Source organism: Choloepus didactylus, chromosome 9 (assembly GCF_015220235.1).
Source record: "Choloepus didactylus isolate mChoDid1 chromosome 9, mChoDid1.pri, whole genome shotgun sequence".
Taxonomy (NCBI): Eukaryota; Metazoa; Chordata; class Mammalia; order Pilosa; family Megalonychidae; genus Choloepus; species Choloepus didactylus.
Genome location: NC_051315.1, coordinates 75,106,260 through 75,132,264, shown reverse-complemented (window position 1 = coordinate 75,132,264; position 26,005 = coordinate 75,106,260). Strand labels below are relative to the sequence as shown.

Here is a 26,005-nt window from a genome sequence, read left to right as displayed (position 1 = left end):
CTTCCAGATTCTCCATTGCACTTGAGAGTATATCCAGATACAGATTGTATTTATGACATGCATCTCAAATTGTCATATAATGGACAATGATTGATTAAAATAAAACCTATCCTTAATTCCTGTCAGCCTTCTTATATTTGTACATTCCCTGCAACAATTGACCACTAACAAAATAAATTTGAGAATTGTCATGTACAAAATGTTATAAGTATTTATATTGGTTGCCATTCTTTGTCTACTAATACTGTTTTATGATTCCTGGAAGAATGCTAACTACTTTGCATGTTTTTTTAAATTATTTTCCCCACAAATATTAGCATAATTTTAACATGATTTTCCATGGTTTACTGTCTAAAGAGAGGAGCAATTGTACAGGAAATATAGTATGTTCTGAGTATAAGCAACATTTGCTCAAACAGAAGATCAAATGGACCCCTTACACTTATCTGAAAGACGGCATCCTAGCTTAAGTATTAATAAAGCTCCAAAGATAATTTGCAGAGCCTCTGAGGTTCAGAGATGCTACTGGACAAAGGAAACAAGATAAATCCAAGGCCTACTGTTACTGAAAATTCATAAAACAGGGAAAACCAACTAAAAACAAAAGTTTGATTTACTTAAATCGTTAACAAAAATTTATTGCAAGAGATATTTTTCACGGAATTTACAGTTTCAAGGAACATGGTACAAAACATAGTGCCATCAGCTTTGTCTAAACATTAAATAGGTGCAAATACACAAAGATTAAAAAACCAAAAAGCATACTTTACAACATAAATTACAGTACTATAAATATATTTTATGTATATTATAATACTCTTAAGACTTTTTAATATACAGCATATATTGTATTGATTTTCAAACTATTCAGTGCTTTAATAATATTTTATATCTGAAACTTAAGAATATATTTGCATCATTACACTTACAGTAAATGATCTCAAAATCAAAAAGGCCATATTTGGGCCAGTTTCTTTCCACCATTTAAAGAGCCATTTGTCCACTTAGATGAACACTTTATGCATATAATAACAGTCTTCGTATGGGTTTTCCCTTTCCCCTTTATGGTGATGACTAGAAGAGGGGTTGCAGAGGGATGACAGTAGGATGTGGGGAAAGCAGTGAAGGGAAGAGTGCATGGGGTAAAGGTGGGAAAGCCAGATGGCTAGGATGAAGAACTGAAGCTGGGATGATTGACATCTGAGGAGGAGCGACAAGAGTTGGGTGGTTCCCAGGACAAAGCCTCGGTCCTACTGAGATCTGAGGTAACGATGTTCTGGTGAGAGCTGGAACTTGGGAAAGAAACTGTTGGTGTGGCTGAAGCACTTTAAAGGTTCCTGCGGCTGCAGCTGCTGCTGCGGCTGCAGCAGCTGCAGCATGCTGTTGCAAAACAGTGTGGTGGATGGTGGTTATAGAGGTAGAACACAGGGGCTGCTGCAAAGGCAAAGGCTGCAGAGGTGTGCTAGGGAGTGGAAGGGCAGCTGGAGGAAAGGTAAATTTGACTTTGTTGGCCAGCATGTTGGGCTGTATGATGTGCTGGTACGCCTCACGTGGTAAATCTTTGAATTTGTCATGATTTTCTAGCGGGATCAATAACGTTTGTTCTGGCAAAGCTAAAGGAGCCAGGATTTGCTCAGTTGTTACAAAGGTATGACCACTGACATGTGCTTCTTTGAATGGTAATGGTGGTTGTGTGTTAAGGATTCCTGGATTATACCGCAGCCACTCTGTTGATGCCTCATTCATCTTTCCTTGTGGAAGGGCCTCAGCCAGTTCATAATGACAAAGGTAAGATTTAGGCTGTGAGGGTCTAAAGTTCTTTTCAATGTTGGGCATCTTAAAGGGAATTTGCTTTTCATTAATATTTATAGTCTCACATCTTTCTTTGTTTTCAAGCAAGGTATTATCAATTGCCACTTGTCGTGGAACACTAGCTACATGGACAGATGTGGTGGGGTCATTGGAAACCTCTGAAAATTCACCAGAAGTGGTCTCCATTACTAAACTCTCAGTTTCACCATTGTTTTCAGAAGGAAGGGGATTGCTAGAGTGCAAAGTCAGTTTGTTTTCTACTTGGTCCGTTTGTTCTGAGTTCTCTTCAGTCTTTGTAACTTCTTGTGGTTTTATCTCCTCTTTTTCATCTTTACTTATTAACTCATCCAGGTTACTTAAAGAAGAACTGCCTTTCATACAATAATCATTATTCTCTTTGAGTTCCAAAGTTTCAAATCCAGTGTGGAATCTGCTTCTTTTTCTCTTCCGTTTCTTTTTAGGCTTAGAGGGAGCAAATGAAGTACTTGATGGCCTCAAAACTTCTTCTGGTAAATAATTCTGTCGATTTAAATTTTCATCTGAAGAATAAGAATATGAATTTTGTCTGCGTTTTCGATGGACCCTTTCTGATTCATTGATGAGAGAATTATAACCTCTTTTAATAGCCTGATTCTGACTGATGCATTTCACATTACTTTCAAGAACCAAACATTTGTGATCCTGGCTGCAGCTTGACTTTTTGGCTTTCCAACTACAGAAAGTTCTGGAGTATGTTAAATTATGCTTCCCAGAATGTATCATTGTTGGATTTGATTGTCTACTTCTATAGTGGTTTTTGGAACTGATATCATTATTTTTGTATTTAGTGTTCCAGGTTTGACAAATCTCTTCATTTTCACTTAGGTATTTAGATGCTGATTTGGGCTTTTTATCAGGTAATTGATGTGATTCTAATAATTGCTCTGCAGCTGAATACTGTTTTCCTGAAATTGTTTCCAGTAAATTTTCCCTTGTTGTATCAGTGTAACTATAGTCTGTTTCCATTTTGAAATGAGATTCTGATTCTTTAGTTTTCTCCCCATGATGATGCCGACAGAATTTTCTTCTTTTTTTCTTTCTTCTACTTTTATGAAACCAGTGTTCATGAGTATCTTTCAACCTGATTTTATTGTATTTTTCATCTAGAGTGTCCTGTTTTATTAGATTTTTTGTAAAATTATGTTTTTCTGTTTTCCTGATCCTATAGGAAATATTTTTGAACCTCAGATCTTTATTCTCATTCTTTTCAGAATCACAACTCTTAGAGAGAGTAACATCGGCTAAAAGAGTGACTTGGGTATATTCATTATTGTTACCTCCAATTTCAGAATCAGTGGGTCCTGCAACACATGTGTCCTTGCAATCTGATATTGGTCTCTTACAAATGGCCTCTCCCTTCTGCTGTGAATAAAGATCATTTAAGAACAGTTTATTTTTATCTTGATTGTTGCTTAATTTAGTGGACTTGAAGTCGAAACAGAGAGGATTACAACTATAGGAAATTGATGGTTTGGTAGTTGTGTAAATCAACATTTCTGATGGCCACTGAAGAACTGTGGATCCATGCTTGTTGAGCACAGGTACAAATGGATCACATTGTCTTTTATATAAATCTGTTTTTTTCTGTAAGTTTATATTGTCCTCCTCAGTATTTGAAGAAGCGAAAATCTCAGGACCATGATTTTTACTTTCACTTTCAATTGTGGATGCATCATTGTTCTTACCAGTTTCCTCTGTATTAGGTTGCAAAGATAAGCAATCTTTAGGCATATCAAGAACCGTGGATCTATTTCCTAACAACTCAGAACTATTCCCATTCATAGGGGTGTCATCATTAATAATATCTTCCTGTGGTATCTGATCTGCTAACGGCAGTGAATTTTGGCAATTATCTGCACCAGAAGATAAAGGGAGTTGAAGCTGGCAAAATGAAGATGATAATAATGTATCTTTTTTACAAGACTCTTCTTTCATCTCTTGAGTTTGAGAAGTTTCTTCTTTGTCAGTGCACATTCCCTCTGGGAGATGAAAAGAGTGAGTTTTCTCCTCAGAACTCAAAAGCACATCTGTTGGTGAAGATAGTTGAAGATGACAAGCACCAGGGACAAATCTACTTTTTCTGCTAAATCCTTTTTCCACAGAGCCATCATCATTGTATTCAGAGAATGCTGCAGCTGAGGACTCCAGCTTCACTGATGCTTTCTTTGGAAATGCAAAAGAAAAGCCGATTTTGTGCCTGTGAATTCCCAGGGCTTGCTCTCCAAGCTGAGTGTTTTTTGCTGTATAAGTACGTGTGTTTTCTGGATCTGCATCAATGGCGGTAACATCTTTAGTATTCTCTTCACTATGAATCAAAGTATATTTGAAATCTTCCTGGTTGTTAACTGAACCCACAACAACACTTTGTGAAATTTCGTTAAAATTTTCTCTCACGGTAACGGTTGTTGACTTGAACATGGGGCCACTGCCAGGAGCACTACAAAAAAGAAACATTTTATGTTAGATAGTACACTTTTGAGGAAAGATATCCAAACACATCTTTGAAATATCAAGACAAATTTTTTTTCCACATTTTTAAATCTTTGTAAGAAAAAATACAACTCTCCATTTATTTTCATATGGTTTTATTTCTTTCTCCAGGGCCACAAGGTCATTTATTTATTGATTATTTTTTTGGATATATTGGAGATGTTGTTTGGAAATTATTTTCATAACTGCTGACTGCAACACAGGACTTTCCTGTACTTTCTGATCAAGATTTTTGACCCCCATGACCTCTTCAGTGATATACTGTAAAATTGTAAAATTTTCAAAAATAAAAGTATTTCTTATTTACAAATATTTATCTTCACTGACACTACATAGAGAATATAAACGGAGTTAAAAAATATCATGACTTCAAAAGGGCTGGGAATTCAGTTCAATAATTCAATTCAACCAACAATCACTGAGAATCTACCACAGGCCAAGCAGTATGCTATGATGCACAGTAAATAAGAAGTGATACTAGCTCGCAGAGAACTTTGAGTCTTTTGGAATTATTATACTCAATATTTAAAACTTACAATCAAATTTTAAATTGTATCATAATATATAATAATTATAGGATAAAAACTATTTATTTTAAATGAAAATTCTACTTATTTGGCATTATAGTACTGCACAAGTAGTGAGTTCTGATTAAAAGAACTGTATTGTCCAGTACATAACTGTGAGGAATCTCTAAATATTTTCCTTCCCCATGTTCAGAATTTGTTTTTCTTAATATTCAGTTTCTTAGAAGGTATATATGGCACCAAATTTTGTTAGTTGAATATTTTCTTAATCTAAATGCTAACACAAGGGGCTGCTCCATTGCCTTGTCTGATACTAAGAAACAGCACCACTTTCTCTCTGGTACATATTAAAAGGCATAAAATTAATAGAAAATCACATATATGTATATATACATATATAATATGAAATATGCTTGCTTGATACATTTTAATAACTCTAATTCCCGTAATGCATTAGAATTTACATTTTCAAATGCTAGTTATAGGGCATTAACAATTCTCTATAACCTGTATGATTTTTCATTTGTTACCCCACAGAGTAAAAATATCTGGTTGCTATAACTGCATATTTGAAGATCAATTCCTATTCTTGTATTCAATAAAATTATATTTGGTTTTAACAGTTCTATATAGGATTCCAAATACGTTGAGATTTTTGTTTTTATTTCTCTAATTTTTGACATCCCAAATAATATTTTGATGCACCAAAATCCACTCAAAATTATTTAGTATAGAATAGATTTGCTACAAAACAGCTGTGTTTTGGACAATTGTCATAGAGGGCTTATTTATTGAAGGATGTAAAGACACTCTAAGTAATGGTCTACTTTTTATACCATTGCACTGTATTGAATTCTAAGGTCTGCACTGTAATGCTGTTCACATTTAATAGCTTCTTACTGTTAAAAGCAGGTCAAAGTTTAAGAGCTGTGAACTTCAACAAGCCCAGTTATAGTTTATTCTGTGTTGCTTCTGAAACACGGAAGGTTTTCTGACAATTTTGTATCTTAAAGATAAACTCATAAATTCTCCAAATTGTCATTCAAAAAACTAAATTTCTCTTAAAAATCTATTTATAACAAAGGTCAAGAGATGGTACCTTGCTCTCTTTTTCAATCAAATGTTTTGAATTTCACCAAGACACTGACGAGCTTTCAACTAACATAACTTAAATGGGAGCATAATGTGAAATCAATTTTTTTTTACAAACTAAAATTATAATAATTTTTGCCTCTTATTGAAATGTGCATTAAACAGGTTTTTGCATAAAATTCAAATTCAAATTACTGTCTACATTCCACAGACAGCCATGAAAACATATGTGCCTTACTCTGGATACAGATATAAATAGATTGTGCCCCTTATTTTTACCTTCCATTTTCTTTTGTCATGTTTTAATAAAACCTAACATTTCATTGCATGCTCACCATACAGTTTCCTTTCTTAACTCAGCCAGCTTGTGCAGGCGTTGGAGTGCTTTTTCTTGTTTTCTTTCATCTTTTCTGGATTTAGATGCTACATTTCGAGCAAATTCCCTTTGTTTCAGTTCTTTGAGCCTCTATTAAAAAAATATGGAAATGATTAATAGAATTAGCATCAATGGCAATTTTGGAGTTATTACCATCATTGTTGGAATTTTCTAATATATCATCTTTAACCTCATCTAAGGAAACACAACATTCATGACAATCCACTTCTAATGAAAATGTTTTCTTGCACTTCTGCTTTATGAAAGTGCAAAATATATTATTATATTATATTAAAAGAGATTATCAGGCCTTAAGTAATTGGTATTGAAAACTTTCATCTCTCCTTACTGATTGTTGCCTGCTAAGGTTTTCTGCCTGTGTAATTCATATGAAATTTTGGATTCTTCAAAATGCCTAATTTTGAAACAAATTCAATTTTCAGCCATATTAAATAAGTTCCCTGAGGAGTCAATGTGGCATATTTTAGAAAGGTATCTGATTCTTTTCATATTTTCTGAAAAAGAGTAAAAGTCTTATGTTAATCCATAATGCAAATCACCTCTACTAATATGATTTAAAACCAACAAATCCCCTCCCCTAAATATCAGACACATTTCCCAAATAATTCAAAATGGTAGAAGAAAATTAAGATTGCTTATTTCTGGGCATTCTTATTATGTTGGGCATTATTTTTCATGTATATTAAAGAGGGTCATTTTCCAGGCTGAGTGCCAGAAAGAGAGCATGTCAACTTGAATAGAACCCATGTATCATGATTTAAGAGACATCAAAGAGGTCCTATGCTCCAAATATTTTCACTATGGTCTTTAATGGTGAAAGAATAAGCTATTAAATCATTAAACTATGATTTTTTTTTTCTGGAAGGTTCGCATTGTTACACAGTTGTGATATGGCAGAGTCTTAGAGGAGTACTCTAAGAATAAGGCATGCAAAAATCATATGTTAATGAAGTGATGGAGATTAAACAAATCTTATTAAATGCCTTATAATTGGTTGATATATTCCAGGAGTTTATATATATAAAATATTAAATATATTATTAAATATTTAATACTATGTGAATTATATTTATCATTTAGATCATCCAAATTAGATTTTTTCCCTTCTAACTCAAATAAAGTACATTACTCAGTGAGTCTGTTGAAATAATATTAGAATCCTGATGACCTTGAATTGTGTCTGCTTAATTTAAGCTACATAATACCATAGCTTAAGCTTAAAATAATCTCAAACATTTTAATTAATGGGATTTATAGAAGGCATACTTATATAAATTATATCTATCTATAGATATACATCTGTCTATCTCTCTCTCTATATATAGAGAGAGAGAGCACTCATTTGTATCGATATATTTATAGAGAAGGGGTTTATTCACAGTTGAATCTAGACAAAAGAGGGCTATGCCAGAAATCTGTAAAGACTGACTATTAAAAGTAGCAAAATTTTAATATATGCATAAATTATCTAATGATTTTAAAAAACAAATCTAGAATTAGAGTATAATAGGGCAAGAGAGTGAAGAATGGCATTTAGAAAATGTTCTACTTTCTGCTATTTAGGAGTTAATAGTCATATCTATTTCTTAAAAATTTGGAGTAATATCAAGTCTCATTCAACATTCAGTTATTGAGAACAGGTAACATTCACTCTGCTAAACGACAGGAATAGAGAAAAAATTTTAAATATTCTTTCCTTTATCTAGTGTGTGTCTGTAAGTATATGTGCGGGTGAGAGTGTGTGTGTTTATGTTTATGCATATTTTCCAGAAATCAGGAGAGAACAAACACATGAAGAAAAAAATGGTGCAATCATTGGTTGAGGAATTCTTATAAAGTCATATAAGAAGAACATAGGTATGCCAAAACAAACAAGAAAGGCTACCTGGAGGAAGTGACATCTGAGCTGGTTCTTAAAGGACACAAAATAATTAACTTGAAGAAGGTTGAGTGTTGGGAGTGGGGGGGTATGTCAAGCAAAATAAACCGTTTTATATAAACATAGAATTAGGAACATTGATATTCTTTAAAAATGCATGTAGAAAATATGGCTGGAGCAGGATATATTGTGAGAAAATAATGAAACCTAGGCATTATAGGTCCAGCCAAATCATGGGAGGACCTGTCTATCATATTAGACTAGAGGAATCATTGAAGGATTTTTTAATTCAATTTTGTTGAGATATATTCACATACCATACAATCATCCAAAGTGTATGATCAATTATTCACAGAACCACAATCAACTTTTGAACATTTTTATTACTCGAAGAAAATAAAAATAAGAATAAAAATAAAAGCAAAAAAGAACACTCAAAATATTCCATTCCTCCTTCGCCCTTGTTATTCATTTAATTTTTGTCCCCATTTTCTACTCATCTGCCCATACACTGGATAAAGGGAGTGTGAGCCACAAGGTTTTCACAATCACACAGTCACACCATGTAACTTATATAGTTATACAATTGTATTATTAAAGGATTTTAAACCATGGAATTGTACAATAAGATTTTAATTCTATCAAGATTGTTCTGGCATCTATGTGCATAAAATTTTGCCATGGAACACGATTAAAGGCAAGGAGACCCGTAAGTAGGATATTGAAATAATTCAAATAAGAATTATTAAGAGCCTTATCTAAGACAAGTGCAATGGGAAACAAAGGTAGAATTGGTGACTTACTTGATTTGGCCTCTGAGGGACCTAAGGCCTACTCATTATCTCTCCTAAGATATACTGCCTGTCATTGTTAAGAAAGAGACATTCAATCAAGAGAAGTGAGCCAGTTTTGGGTGGTAAGAGGAAGATGCTAAAGGAGAATATGAAAGGAAATAGAAGCTAAGTTCTCTAAAATAAACATTTGAAAGAATTAAGTGTTAAATTTTTGAAACAAAACCCAACAAATTTATTATAATACTAATGAAAAAGATGATTTTCAAAGATTTTTAGTTCTTCTTATAGCTTGATTTCAACAAGTAGACATTATTTATTTCCTATTGATTCCTTCAGGAAGCTGCAGGAAACATAAAAGAAAGACAAACTTGACTTTTTGTAATAAATCTTTAGGATAAAAGTTAACTTACTATTATATAAATGTATACGTATAATGAACAAGATTAATGTAAATAATAAAAAAAAGGTTTAAATTTCATTAGTAAGATAAATGTACAACACTTCCAATGAAAAGCATTGTTTGGTTGTTTTTTTTCTAAAGCAAGTATCACATGAAATTCTAAGACTTTCACTATTAATGGTTCCAAATTAGCCATTATGATTTGGTTTATCTATTCCCATTGACCTAATAGTTGAACATCAGGAAGTCAGTCAGTGATCAAATGCTAATTCTATTGTATTACTGTGTTATCCCTTAAATAATTTACTGATAGCAATGGCTGGAATTGGCCCTGTAAATGCTGTTTTAGTGAACAGTGTATATTTAGACTGCAAATTTTGCTCAAGTCTTGTAAAGGCTATGAAGAAGCACTAAGCTATGTGCAAGTGTTCCTGCTGATCTTGGTCTCCTATGCACAAGTCCTCCTCTTGTCTTAGTGCAGACTTCTTAATATTAAGTTAAAGGAGTTGGTCTAATATTCAGGTAATAGGCAGCCTCATAATTGATAGACCAGGTCAAACACTTTGGGGCTTTTATGGCTAGAATTTAACAGTCTTAATGTCCTTTCTTGAATTTTTCTGCAGCAAAATTTCAGTTCCATGTCATAGTTTATATTTAGTAGAGTAATTTTCAAAGACAAAAAATAGAAAACATACAGAAAGAATAAAAATTAAATTCCACACAAATAAATATAATGAATAATACAGATGTGACGTGGAAATACCAATATTATTTTAAAATCTTCCTCAATTGTTTATTGAGAATAACTAAAAAGGAATTCTTGGTGATGAATGTCAAGACAGGAAGGGCAGTCAGCAAGTATTAGAAAATTAGAAAACTGTAAAAAACTAATTTGTGGCCTAGCTACTATATTATAAAAGAAATTATAAAGTACGATGATATATTATTCAATATATGCATTGGAAATGTGCAAGTGGAGAATGACAAAGCATAAGGAACCACTAGTCATTGGTTATAATACCTTCTCAGGGGATCTACTCTACTTTCTCATCGATTTACATCTACTAATTCCTTTTGTGATTTATAGAAAATCAAAATGTTACTAGGGTAACAGTTCAAACCCATGTGAATCTTTAGATACAGTCTCAGGAAACCCATTTGTTATGATGCTGATCTCAGGTTAGAGGATGGAGTTGAGTGATCAGCAAAGGTTTAATAAGTGTGACAAACAAATGACAATGAGAGAAAGAAAGAGAGAGAGAACCCATATAGATTTAGGCCAGGTACAAGAAAGAACATAAAACTCAACTGTGACTCAGTCTGTGCTTAAGCATTTAGGTCAACTACACTGTATTGCAATTCCAAACCAAACTTTCACGAGCATTCTTATATCAACACTTTCATACACTTGTCTGATTACCTCCATAAAACAGATTCCTACAAGCAGAACTGCTGGCATGAAAGATATACACATGCACTTTTTGAGGCTTTTGATGCTTTCCAAACTGCTGTCCAAAAAATTGTACCAGTTTTATATTCCCCCACAGAAAGAAGAGAATATGCCATATTCAATGTTGGGTAACATTATTTTTAACATTTTTAAAAATTTATAGTCAATAAATGATATATCCTTTACGTTTTGCCTTCAATTCATTTGTTTACTAGGGGAGAAATATTTTACCCACATATTTGGTATCTGTATTTCTCCAATTAGAATTCATAATCTTCCTTAAAATTATTAAGCACTATTATACACACACACACTTATATATTACCTTGTTCGATTATGAAGACAGACTTACGAATAGACAAGGCTGGTATTATTATCAATATTTAGATATAATAAAACTGAAGCTAAGCATATTTTAAAGACTTGTCCACAGTCACATATAAGAAGTAGAAAAGGACTGGAATCAGGGTTTCCTGGAACATGCACTGTGACTTAGCTTCCATATTTACTGTCCTGTATGCTGTTCAAGATGGCTGACCCTTCAGGTCAGGCTGCTTTTATGATTTATAGTTATTTATTTTTCAGCTAACATTGCTATTTTCTGGCCAGGTGCTATTTTAGGCACAATTGATACAACCTGATAAAGGAGGGAAAAATCCTTGCATTGCTCATGAAATGTGCATTGTTGTTGAGGCAGATAATAAAGGATATGTTATTTGTCTATGACAGTAGATGACGAAATGTTCTATGACTGAAACAGCGAAGGAGGGAGGGTTGTAGGGCATGTGGCATGGGCAGGATAGCAATTTCAAAGAGTTATTAAGGAAGGTGAGGTTCACTGCACATTAAGAAAGTAGTCACTATTGTTATGTACCATATTACCACAACTTTAGCAGCTTAAACAGCACACATTTATTATCTCTGCTCAGGGGCTCACAAGGCTGCAGTTTTAGGTGTTGGGTAGGCTGTATACTCATCTGCAGGCTTGACTAGTCATAGATCATATTTCAAGCTCCCTAGCTTGTTGGGGAAATTAATTTCCTTGTGGTTGTGGGATGGAGGGCCCTGGCTTCTTCCTGGAGGCCACCTGTACTTCCTTGCCAGATAGCCCTCTCTCAAGCCCTCTTATAGCATGACAGCTCTTCAAAGCCAGAATGGGGGAGTCGTTGTCTGCTAAGAGTGAGTCTTAATATAACACAGCATATATAAAGCAATCTAATCAACAGAGTGACTGCCCATCATATTTTTCATATCCTATTAGACCGAGACAGGTTTATCCACCTTTAAGCAAAGTGAGTTATGTAATTTCTTGACTTATTGAGGTTCACCTTAGGATGTGTTCTCCACAGAAGGCCCCACTGAAGAGGTGATATTTGAGCAAATATTTGTAGGAAGTGAGGAGTAAGCCACAAAGATGTGCCAGGAAAAATATTTCAGGCAGAATAAAGCAGCCAGAGTAAAAGCCTAAAGTTTGTTTATAGCAGCTTTATTCATAATCTCCACAAACCAGTATTAATTCAAATATTCATCAGCTGATGAATCTGTAAACATACTGTGATTCTCCATATTACAGAGATTCAGTAATGAAAAGAAACAAACTACTGAAACCTGCAACCACATGGATGAATGCGTTATGCTAAGATAAGGAAACTAGACTCAAATGGCTACATATCAAATAATTCAATTTATATAAAATGATGTAGAAGGCAAAATTATAGGGGCAGAGTATAAATCAGAGGGTACCAAGAACTGGAGGTTGTGGAGGGAATTTATTACAAAAAAGAATAAGAGAACTTTTCTGGGGTGATGGAAATATTCTGGTCGTGGTTGCACAACTGTGAGTGTCAAAATTCATAAAATTGTACTCCCTAAAATGGGAGAATTTCACTGCAAGTAAATTACACCTCCATGTATTTGGCTTTTATAAAAGGCCTAAGGAAAGAGCGTGTTTGGTATGCTTGAGGAAAAACAAGGGTGCCTGTGTAATTGGCGCAAAGTAAATGAGGGAGAAAATCTAGGAGATGAGCTCCAAGAGGTTAACACAAGCCAGATGGATTAGGACATTTGAAGCCTTTGTAAAAACTGTCACTTTTATTTGGACTGGGACTGGGAGCCATAGGAAGGATGTGAGCAAAGTGCAATTGATTCACTTATATTTAAGAGAAGCTTTGTGGCTGCTTGTTTGAGAATAGATTGTAGAGTGGTAAGGATGAAAGCAAGAATGCCAGGAAGACTCACAAAAATCCATGTGAGAAATTTTGGTGATTTGGATCAAAATGGTGGTGGTGTGAGTGGGTAAAACAGAGTCACTTTGTAAAATTTTAAAGAGGAAAAACAGGATTGACAGATTGCTTGAATGTGGGGTGTGAGAAAAAGAGGAAATCTCATGATTTTATTTTGAGCAACTGCAATGATAGAACTGTCATCACTTTCGAGAGAAAACAATTCAGGTGGTACACTTTTGGAGATGAAGAGCTGGAGTTGGACATGTGTTGCTTAATTAAACCTCAAGAAGAGATGTCACTTAGGCAGTTGGGTTTGTGGGTGAAGTCCATCCTGGAAACAGATATGTAAGAATTCTCAGCAATAAGTGATATTTAAGGTCCTAAGATTTTATAAAATAGAAGAAACCTAAATATTTTGGTAATGGATGGTGGTGATGGTAGCACAACAATGTGAATGTAATTAACAGCACTGAAATATATATCTGAATGCAGTTAAAAGGGGGCATGTTAGGTTGTATACATGGTACTAGAATAAAAGTTTTTAAAAATCCATGGAACCGCACAACACAGTGAACTCTTTAGCTATGGACTACAGTTAATAGTATGATTATAAAGAGTTACTGAGGTTAATGTCAAAATATTCCCCTAATTCTAATAGATGTCATTCACTCTGCAATGTTAAAACATCTCTCAAATCCAAAGAACATTAATTTAGCTATGAACTACAGTCTGCTCTCTGCTCTCCAAAGACTAGAATGATTTTCCCACCAGAGTGACTACTCCCCATTGCTCCTAAAGAAGCAAAAATTACTTACAGGGAATCTACATTTTGTTGCTCTATTGCACAGGGTATGACAACTGACAGACCACAAGTGTGTCTTTATATTATGTTTTGACCTGGTTCAGTGTTTCTCCCATTCTTTACTAGTAATGTCCTTACCAACAGAGAAGCAGGAACTAGCAATGTCCAGCCTCTAGGAGGATTGTAGTAAGGCATGCTGTGCTAGTTGAAGCTTTATTTCTTTAGAGTTAATGTTTTCTCTTTATAGAGTTCAAAGATTTTTTTAACATATTCTATAATTTGTGCTTAACCAGAAAAGTCTTAAATTTGTCTCCCATACAACATGTACCAGGTACCTTCCAGTGTTTCACTGCCCTAAGGATCTCACCCCTTTCTCCAGGTGCTCTCTGGCCCCAGCCACTAAACACCATTGCCCACATCCCCAGAGCTCCAGCCCTCTGTGGCTTCTGTTGGAATTAGCCAGGTGGGAACTCCAGTAGGGAGATAAAAGGGAAGAGTGAGGGCAGGGTATTTGTCTCCTGGATCCTATGATGTCACCTTGGTTGGCTGTGTCCCTTCATCCAATATCACCTTCTCACAAGATGAAAACTTTTGTGACTTTCTCTCCACTGTAGGCTGGTAACTGCTCCCACCCTCTACCTTTAGGATCAGGGATGGTAACAGTTCCCTACTGCTGTTGCACCATCTCTGTGGCTCCCCTACTCCCATACCTTTGTAAAGATAATCTTTGTAAATAAACCTTTCCCAAGTTATCCTATTTTTATTGTACCATTTGTTTTTGTTTTTATTTGGAGCTGTGAGCAATAAGTCATAAAAAACATGAATGTTCCAGGATGATGTTTAATTTATAGGACCCCTAGGATCTTCAATCCACCGGTACATCTGTCTCATATAGGACTCTCTGGAGTTGCATGGTTGTGCTAATGTTCCTTAAATGCAAGTTTGTAAAGAGTGTGGGACAGAAGAGTGATCTGAACCACAATACTAGGCAAGTGTGGTATTTCTGAAAGAAAACCAGACAGAGGACCAGAGCACAGGTATTCTGGTTTGTGGTGCGCACTGCAAGTTACCTACACTTTCTCAATTACATTATTCTATTTGATTAATGGAATTCCAATTTGGGGGAGTGAAGAATAATTATTTTATTATTCAACTAAAATAATAAAAATCCAAGCCTCTAATGTGATACCTCAGTATATCCCAGAATATTTTGGGCAGAAAATAAAAAAGGATTTGCAAAGCCACCTTGAGGGACTGGGGGAAAATGTGGAACTGTCAAAATCCCCCACCTGGGGAATTCCTGCTACTCTTTTAAGCAATAGGGGCTCCCAATTTAATAAGCCAAGTCCTCAATCTAGATGCTTGCCCTTATGAAAGTTAGCTCTCCAATGGCAAAGCTAAACCTACTTATAACTATGCCTAAGAGTCACCCTCAGAGAACCTCTTTTATTGCTCAGATATGGCCTGTATTGCTAAGCCAGCCTGCAAATTAACTCACTACCCTCACCCCCTACATGGGACATGACTCCAAGGGATAAGTCTGGTTGTGGCACTGTGAGATTCAGAAAGCCTTCTTGACCAAAAGGGGGAAAAGAAATGAAACAAAATAAAGTTTCAGTGGCTAAGAGATTTCAAATAGAATCAAGAGGTCATTCTGGAGGTTATTCTTATGCATTATACAGATACTTCTTTTTAGTTTCTAGTTTTAGAATAGCTAGAAGGAAATACCTGAAACTGCTGAACTGTAATGCAGTAGCCTTGATTCTCAATGATGATTGTATAACTATACAGCATTTATCATGTGATCATGTGATTGTGAAAACCGTGTGACTGACACTCCCTGAATACAGTGTATGGACAGATAAGTAATAAAATAAAGACAAATATATATATATAAATAATAAGGGGGGATAAGCAGTATGGGATGTTTGGGGTGTTCTTTTTTATTACTATTTTTTAAAATTTTTATTATTTTTTGAAAATGTTCTACAATTGATTGTGGCAATGAATGCACGCCTATATGATGAAACTGTGAGGCACTGATACTTTGGATGGCTTATGTGGTGTGTGAATATTTCTCAATAAAATTGCATTTTAAAAAAATCCAAGCCTCCTTTATAAGACTGGCTACATGACACAGTGCTTATCACTGAATTGTAAGCAGATGTCTCTGAGGAGGAAATCCTTAAAAAGAAAAAAAAGTCATGTCCTATTAGAAGAAAACTTCCATTTCTATATTTTAACAAAGATGCTCTCTTCCTATGCTATGTGCAAATAGGAGTCTTAGATGAGCAGCAGCCTTCTTTCAATTGTGAGTGAGGTTATCAGTTTTGCCTATGCAGTTTGAAAAAAATTCCACCTTTATTTGAGGTTTCTCTAATTTATAGCTGAATGTAATCTTAACTTATATATCCATTTAGTAGGTGTGTCAACAAATAATTCACTTCATATTCTTAGATGGCTGTCTCCTCAGTGAAGATGCTAAGGATATATAAATTTTATCTCAGTTTTTATATTCTAAGAGTTATTATCTAAAGGCCATATTTTAAGATGGAGATAGTTGCTATTAAATAAACTATAATTTAAGAACAGTAATAAAAATAACCTTTCTAAGTATTTTCTGTTATAATAAATCCATTAATCTCTTGAAATGTTCCAATACTTCCATTCCTAGTTCCATCTTTTTTAGTAAATTAACATTATCCATGATTACTGTTTCCATAATTTTAACAGTTCTTTTGAATCTCAAAGAGTGGTTTCTGTCAAGAACTATTTTCAAAGGCTTTAAAAAATAACTAAGTATACTTTTTATCTTATGTAGAAGTAATACCCTCAAAGTATTACAACTCAATCACCATCTCTATTTCCTGAATCAATTTAGCTTCCTTGGAAGACACTATGCAGCAAGTTTTATTAGAATGTTAGCAAATATATTTCTTCAAAGAAGGTTAAGATAGTCTAGTGGATGGTATCGCACTTCAATGTGTAATTTTCTTCTAGTCATTATTTAATCACTTGCATTATGCTGAGTGAACCTTTGGAAGACACTTTTCTAAATTTCTTTTCCTGTTACTCTGGTGAATATGTATCATTTGGACTTTTCTCATGACAGCTTTAAAAGCATTTAATTGCTTAATGGCATATCAAATTTGAACAATATCTTTCCCCAAGGCCTCTCATTTTTAGATTCCATTAACTCAAGTTTCTCTTTGTGGACAAAATGCTCAATCTAGTTCTAATATTAAAGTCTTTGCAATCTGTATTTGTTATGTCTAAAACTGATTTTCAGGCCATTCAGTGCATTTTCCTAAGTGCTGGATTAGAAGTGTTTTGTGCATTGTAAGTGTTCATGAATGCTTGTCAAGTTGAATTAGCACAGGATGGCAGTGATTAAATTCCTCATACTAAGAAGCTTTAAAAATTTGCTACCAGAAATCTAGATAAGATCTTTGGAAGTACAGGTGAAGCAATGCAAGTTAGAGGGAAAGAGATATTGACTCTTCTATTGAAAACAATACATGAACAACTTGAATGGCCAGAAATTGAAGAATGATTAAGAGTTATGGATCAACTTTATAGGGAAATACTATGCAGTTATTCTAAGACTTGGAAAACTATTGCATTACAATGCTATTTTAAAAATAACACGTCAATGTTTGTACAATACAATAAAAAAAATCTATGAACCTATACCAATAGACAAAAAAGGCAAGAAAGAAACAAAAATTTTAATAAAGTTTTTGTTTGAAATGTAAAATCAGAAGTATTTTAATTTTGTTTTCCACTATCTGCTGTATTTCCAATATTTTCTTAAAAGCATGTTTTACTTTGATAATAGAGCTTTACATTTAAACTTTAAATATGAAAATGAGACGTTTTAAAACTAAAATAAAAATTACCACTAATGGATCCTCCACTCATATGTTCTTACACAGGCTTTGCCTCATTTTATTGTGCTTCACTTTATTGTGCTTTGAAGGCATTGCATTTTTTCACAAATTGAAGGTATGTGGCAACCCTACATTGAGCACGTTTTTCAGCACCATTTTACCAACAGCGTGTGCTCACTTCATTTCTCTGTGTCACATTTTGGTGATTCTCACAATATTTTATATTTTTCTTTATTATAATATCTGTTATGGTGATCTATGAGCAGTGATCTTTGATGTTACTATTGTAATTATTTGGGGGTGCCACAAACTATGCCCATATAGGATGGCAAACTTAATATTGCGTGTGTTCTGACCACTCCACTGACCAGCCATCCCCCCAGCTTTCTATTCCATGAGACACATGAATATTAAAAATAGGTCAATTAATAATCCTAAAATGTCTCTGAGTGTTCAAGTGAAAGGAATAGTTGCATGTCTTTCCCTTCAAATCAAAAGCTAGAAATCATTAAGCTTAATGAGGAAGTCATGTTAAGAGCTGAGATAGGCCAAAATCTAGGCTTCTTGCACCAGTTAGCCAAGTTGTGAATGCAAAGGAAAAGTTCTTGAAGGAAATTAAAAGTGCTACTCCAGTGAACACACAAATGATACGAAAATGAAACAGCATTATTGCTGATATGGAGAAAGTTTGAGTGGTCTGGATAGATCAAACCAGCCACAAAATTCCCTTGACCCAAAGCCTAATCCAGAATAAGGCCCTAACTTTCTTCAATTCTATGATGACTGAGAGAGGTGGAGAAGCTGCAGAAGAAAAGTCTGAAGCTAGCAGAGGTTGGGTTCATGAAGTTTAAGAAGCTGTCTCCATAATATAAAAGTGCAAGGTAAAGCAGCAAGTGCTGATTTAGAAGCTGCACCTAGTTATTGAAAAAATCTAGCTCAGATAATTGATGACAGTGACTATGCCAAGCAACAGATTTTTGATGTGGATGAAACAGTCTTATATTGGGAGAAGATGCCATCTAGGACTTTTCATAGCTAGTGAGGATAAGTCTATGCCTGTCTTCAAAGCTTCAAAGGCAGGCTGACTCTCTTGTTAGGGGCTAATGCAGTGATTTTCAGTTGAAGCCAGTGCTCATTTACCATCTTGAAAATCATAGGAACCTTAAAAATTAGTCTAAATCTATCCTGCCTCTGCCCTCTTAATGGAAAAACAAAGCCTTGATGACAGCACATCTGCTTGCAAAATGGTTTCCTGAATATTTTAAGCCCATTCTTGAGAGCTCCTGCTCAGGAAAAAAAAAAAAAAAAAAAAAAAAAAAAAGCTGTCTTTCAAAATATTACTGCTTATTGACAATGCACCTGGTCACACAAGAGCTATGGTGGAGATGGATAATGAGATGAATGTTGTTTTCATGCCTGCTAACACAACATCCATTCTGCAGCTCATGGATCAAGGAGCCATTTCAACTTTCAAGTCTTATTATTTAAGAAATACATTTTGTAAGGCTATAGCTGCATAGATATTGATTCCTCTGATGAGTCTCAGCAAAGTCCACGGAAAGCCTTCTGGAAAGGATTCACCATTTTAGATGACATTAAGAACATTCATGATTCATGGAAGGAGGTCAAAATATCAACAATAATGGAGTTTGAAAGAAGTTGATGCCAACCCTCATGGATGACTCCGAGGGGTTCCTTCAGTGGAAGAAGGAACTGCAGCTGTAGAGGAAATAGCCAGAGAACTAGAATCAGGAGTATAGCTAGAAGATGTGGCTGAATTGCTGCACTCATGATAAAACTCAAATGGATGAGAAGCAGCTGCTTCTTGATATGCAAAAAAAGTGGTCCCTTGAGATGGAATCTATTTCTGGTGAAGATGCTGTGAACATTGTTGAAATGACAATAAAGGATTTGGAATATTGCATAAACTTAATTGATAAAGTAGCAGCAGTGTTTGAGTAGATTGACTCCAATTTTGAAAGACATTCTATTGCAGGTAAAATGCTATCAAACAGCATCTCATGCTATAGAGAAATCTCTCATGAAATGAAGGGTCAACAGATGCAGCAACTTCACTGCTGTCTTATTTTAAGACATTGCTGCAGTCTCCCCAATCTTCAGTAATCCGAACAGTCAGCAGTCTTCAACATTGAGGCCAGACCCTCTACCAGTGAAAAAGATTACAATTTGCTGAAGGCAGAGATGTTGGTTAGTGTTTTTTAGCAATAAAGTATTTTCTAATTAAGGTGTGTAGATTGTCTTTTTAGATGCAATTCTATTGTACACTTAATAGACTATAGTAAAATATAAACATAACTTTTATATGCAAAGGGGAAACCAAAAAAATTTTTGTCTTTCTTTATTGTGATATTTGCTTTATTGCAGTGGTCTGGAACTCAACCTTCAATATCTCTGAAGTATGCCTATATATGGCCTAAGAAATAACTAGATCTTTCCAGAAATTCACAGGGTTTTTAAACATTCACCATGTCCCAAGTAGAAAGGGTAAAATCAATTTGGTGAATTTTTATGCATATGATTTTAAGAACACAAAATTTCTGTGGATTGGTTAATATTTTGATCAGCTCTTTGGTTTAAGTATAGTGAGAAAATATCATGTAAACCCAGAAGTAATAGCACTCTGTGGGAATACAACATATAACACACACACTCATATGTGTGTGTGTGTGTATCTTTCACATTATATTTTTCTCTCTCAAAAAATATTTTTGTCCATTTAGTTACAAATGATTTATCAGTTAGTTAATAATAAGAAATCAAGAGTAAATGGTTAGCAAACATTTTCTCCTTCTCTATGGGGGAATTAAACCTAGTGTAACTTTGTAGTTCTCTTTTTTAGACATGGGATAAAGCTAGACTATCAATTGTGTTATTAGGCAACTTTGCTTATGATTAAAAAGGACCCCTGAATGGCAATTGCCTTTGGACTGGGAAGAACGTGAAGGGTTTATTAAAACTTGTTGGGAAGCCATAACTGTGGACTTCTCTGAGTGCAGTGCAACTTATAATTAGGTTTGTTCCTTGCCAGGATGATGGAAGTTACGTCCATTGGAGTCTTTACAAAAGATACTAGTTCCTGTTTATGATACGGGCTTCTAAGCCAGAGTGCCTTCCAAATAAACTGATGTGATCTCATCTGTCTACACCTCAACCATGACTCGTAATACCAAAGAAAAGAGCCCCATAACTGCTCTTCATACTAAAAGGACTCCCACAGGAGAGGAAATATCTGTTGCTAGATGCTGGACTGTTGTACATCCTGGCTTGTATCTTTCCAGCTGAATCTATTGTCAAAAAATTCATTAAAAAGTGCATGTGTGACAATATGGTCCAGACCATAGTGAGTGAGCATTCTCCAGGCACTGAGGCCAGACCTGGGCATGGTCATGATACTGCCCAGAGCCTGGAGGCTGCTCAGAATTCCACTATATTCTGATAGTGTACAAACATTCTTGACACTGGTGGCTGCAGAAAATGCTGGGGAGCCGGAAGTGCACACCTGAACGTGGGACCTGAGCATCTGGGATCCAACCAGCCAGGGGAGTCTGAAGGGGAAGAATACTCAAGCCCAGCTTTGAGCATTGGCCTCAATTAAATTATGTTCAGATGAGGCTGTACAGGAATGTGAAGCCAGAGAATCAGAGACAGAGTGACATTAGGAGTAAAGGTGAGCATCTTTTCAATGTTCAAAAATTATTATTGAGTGAAGTTGACAAAAATGGCAGGTTAGGGAAATCCAAGGGCCCATCTCTCCACAGAATCACCAAACAATGAGCAAAACCCATCAGAATAAATATTGTCAAAACTCTGGAAATAGTCAAAGTTTGCAGTAACCAAGTGAATGTTGAATTAAGCAAAAGGTGACAAAAACAGGAGGAGAGATTTGTGGCATTTTAACTTGCTTTGGCACTATCCGGCTCTTGGGCTCAGAAGGCAGTCCATTCCAGTGTGTCTCTAGTTCCAAAGGGAACACAGAAGATCTTGCTCTCAAAGAATTGCCTGTCTGGACCTGTCGGGATTCTCTGATGAAGTGAGGCAAAGTTCTTGCCTTGTTTCACCTAACACAGAACCCTCAGGAAAGAAAGGTGGCTACAAGGAGGGCTTCCTTGAAAACATTGAAAGGCAAATGAACAAGCTTCTGCCATCTAGAGCATCTATATTCATACGAGATATTGGTCTGTAGTTTTCATCTCTTATGGAATCTTTATTGGGCCTTGGTGTGAAGGTGATGTTGGCCACAGAGAATGAATTAGGGAGTGCCCTCTCCTCTTCAATTTTTTGGAAGAGTTTGAGAAGAATTGGAGTTGTCTCCTTGGAATGTTTGGTAGAATTTCTCTGTGAAGCCATCTGATACTAGGCTTTTCTTTATTGGGAGGTATTTGGTTACTGATTCAGTCTTTTTACTAGTAATGGTAAGTAGTTGGTGTGTTTCTAAGAATTTGTCCACTTCATCTAGGTTATCTTATTTATTAGCATACAGTCACAGTATCCTCTTATAGTCCTTTTATTTCAGCAGGGTCAGTAGTAATGTCCCCTTTTCATTTTTGATTTTCATTATTTGCATCCTCCTCCTTTTTTTCTTTGCCAATCTAGCTGAAGTTTTGTTGATTTTATTGATCTTTTCAAAGATTCAACTTTGGTTTGGTTGAGTCTCTCAATATTTGATTTTTCAAAGAAAAAGAGTAAGTATCATAGAATATGTATGTTTTATATATTCCATTTACCTTTCAGGTTACTATTTTTTTAAATGTATTTTAGGATGAAATAGATTGAGGTATAAAAGGATTAAATGCACATTTTTTCTTTCCACTTTAATTAAAGAACATAGCTTATTCTAAAGCATTTCAGCTAATATTCTTATTATTATATTTTTTGAGTAAAGCTCAAATTATTTTTTGAGTGAAGCTGTTTTTGAATTAATTTTATTTACAAATATCCCACATCCACCAAACATGCACCCTCCTCCCTTCATAATCTCTAAAACACTATCTGTTGCTGTGAATTTGCTATATATATTTCACCTTATATGTCTTCCTTATTTCACAGAACATAATGTTTTCAAGGTTATTCCAAATTGAGGCATGTCTCAGGACTTCACATAGCCAAATAATACTCCATTGTGCATATATGCCAGATTTTGTTAATCCATTCCTTTGTTGATGGACACTTGGGTTGTTTCCACCTTTTGACTATTGTGAATAATGCTGCTATAAACATTGATGTACAAGTAACTGTTTGAGACCCTATTTTCATTTTCTTTAGGCACATACCTAAAAGTGAAATTCCCAGTCATGTGCTAGCTGTATATTTTTTTGAGGAACCTCCATATTGCTTTCCACAATGGTGCACAATTTTACATTCCCATCAACAAGGCATTAATGTTCCAATTTCTCTTCATCCTTTCCAACACTTGTTACTTTCCATTTTTTAAATAATAGCCATCCTTGTGGGTGTGAAGTGATATCTTACTTTGGTTTTTGATTTGTATTTCCCTAATGGCTAATTATACTGAGCATCTATTCATATGTTTATTGGACATTTTTATACTATGTTTGGAAAAATATCTATTTATGTCTTTTGCCCATTTTTAATTGAGTTGTTTTTGTCTTTTTACAATTACCCTTAATTTTTTTTAAATAGCTTTCTTTTTCAATCCTCCAGAAACCAAACATCTGCATTAGGGCACCAATGAAACAAACCAAGTTCTGTGGAAATAACTGGACTACTCCACTCACAAACTTCTTGCCTGGATTTAGCAAGCAACAGAAACAGGAATTTTATATATATCTTATGAACAATGAATTTTAGAAACAATATATACCACTCATATGCCTCTCAAATCCATGGGACACACAGTGACTTCAATGAGTGATCTCTGTGTTTGATATCAACTGCCAATGCCAGCATTTGATTCCTATAGTAACACACACGCAAACATACACACACACACACACAAGATTTCACTATTTATTATGCAAATGAATGTAGAGGTCACAAGTTTGTTATATTGTACATCATTTTACATACACACACACACACCTTATATGTAAATGAACCTAAAAATGGTTAAGAAGTTAAAACTACTAGCAAATTAATTAGAATATAAAGCAACCCTGTTTGAAATAACTATTAACAATGTATTCATTAGTTAAATCTTTGAAGTAGTGATTTTTATTATATATAAATATTGAGAAGATATCATTAGTTAAGGTGTGCCCACACTGAATGAGGGTCGGCCTAAATCCAGTATGGCTGAAGTCCTTATAAGCAAAGGAAATGGACACAGGAGGGAGGCTACAGGGAGGAGCCAGAAGCTGGAAGTCAACAGAACTCAGGGGTGAAAGGAGATGCCAGTGCCATGTGCATTGCCATGGGACACAAAAGCCAGGAATCCCAAAAGATTGCTGATGAGCCAGGAGATTCCAACCCAGGAAGAAGCAAGCCTTCTAGCCTCTGAAACTGTGAGCCAATAAATTCCTGTTGTTAAGCCAAATGATTGTATGGTATGTGATTTAGCAGCTAGGAAACTAAAGCAATTATATTTGTAACAATACATCTAAAATGTAAGGATGCATCAAATTTGAAAGTTAAAAATGTTTACACATATACATATATATACCCGTACCAAACATTAACCCAAACAAATGCAGCCATTACTATATAAATATTGCATAAAGTAAATTAATGATAAAAGGAAGCATTAGATGTAGTGAAGATCACTAAATAATGATGCAAAAGCATTTAGTTCAGAAGAAAAATGTTTACTGTATACCTAATAGTGAAAAAAAGTGTTTATTATATACCTAATAAGATATTTCAAAATATATAAACAAAAATAAACTTTAAGGAAAAATAGAAAAATCTGTAGTCCTGATGAGTAACCTAATAGATATCTCACAACTGATATTAAATATTAAAAATATCAGCAAGGTATAGATCTGAACAGTACAATTTATAAGTTCTATAGAATGGAAAAATCTGTCTGTCTTATACAGTACCCCCAAAGGCATGATATGCAGAATACATAATATATAATATTTTCTTTCATGAAACATAAATGAAAAGTTACTGTATATCAGATGTAAAACAAGTCTTGCCAAAATTGCAAAGGAAAAAAATAATAAAAAACAGGATATATTTCATTCTCTAAGGACAATGTAATTGAATTAAACATGATAATAAAAATATAACCAGAAGCATCTGGTTTCAGCCCCGACATATAAAGTATTTAGAAGTTGTTCATGCCACCTTACAACAAGAAAAAAAGCTGAACTAGAAAAAAAAATTCATTTTAAACACATCAGAGAAATGAGATCACGGGGCAAACTATCACTCAGAAATTTGGAGAGACAGGAAAACATAGGGAATCACAGCCAACATTAGCTTTCCCAGAGTATAAGCAGCTAGAGCCATAAACTGGTAGGAACATTTTAATTAAAACTGTGACGATTTGCCAGAGTCAAGGATTAGTTTGATAGGGAGAAACTCCTTGGGGCCCAGACTTAAGGGAGCCCTCACATTTTGTTGGGTTTTATTTCCAGGAACCCTACTAGTGAAGATCTGAGAAAAATGACCTTGCATTTTGGGAAGGGGGGAAGGAAAGTAACCATTTTGAAATATGCCCAGATCATTCTCCATTACAAAGGTCTACGGTCTACTCTCCATGGGAAATAACATTATCAGAGCCTTATCTGAGTTAGGTGCACATAGATATATTTCCACTTATATATATAAACAATTTATCATTAGGATTTCAAGTTTGATTTAATGTGAAGCAATCAATTTTAAAAAAAAACTAGCCACATTTAGCAAGCGATATAATAATCATCTCAAAAATATAGAAATATTTAGATAAAATTCATCAGCAATTTCTAATAAAACTCTTGGCAAAAAAGGAATAGAAGTAAACTTCCTTAGCTTGAAAAAGAATATCAAACCCAAACTCACAACAAATATCAGTTGTAATGAGGAAATTTAGATTCAGCTCTATAATTCTATTTGATATATTTGCAATTTTATTTCAGCAATCCTTACTACCTATATATTGCTGTTCTTCAAACACTCCTTCAAATGCGAAATACAAGCTAAATAAATGTGTTATTTTCCTTGAAATTTTTGTCTTGACAGTTTTTGTTACAATGACATTTTTTTTTTATCTCACCCCTTATATGAATTATATTTGGATTG

The 26,005-nt window shown here is 34.6% G+C and overlaps 1 protein-coding gene and 1 pseudogene across 1 annotated transcript in view; one reads left to right on the top strand and one right to left on the bottom strand.

Moving 5' to 3' along the window:
* Positions 1-524: 524 nt before the first annotated feature.
* Positions 525-26,005, bottom strand: part of ZNF804A (zinc finger protein 804A) — a 282,505-nt gene continuing 257,024 nt past the window's right edge. Inside the window, exons 3-4 of the mRNA XM_037850232.1 lie at positions 6,296-6,426; positions 525-4,288 (exon numbers count right to left, since the gene is read on the bottom strand). Coding sequence (XP_037706160.1) covers positions 1,075-4,288; positions 6,296-6,426 — 3,345 coding nt within the window. The 3' untranslated portion in view covers positions 525-1,074. The remainder of the gene's footprint in view (positions 4,289-6,295; positions 6,427-26,005) is intronic.
* LOC119544495 lies at positions 14,230-19,950 on the top strand (annotated as a pseudogene).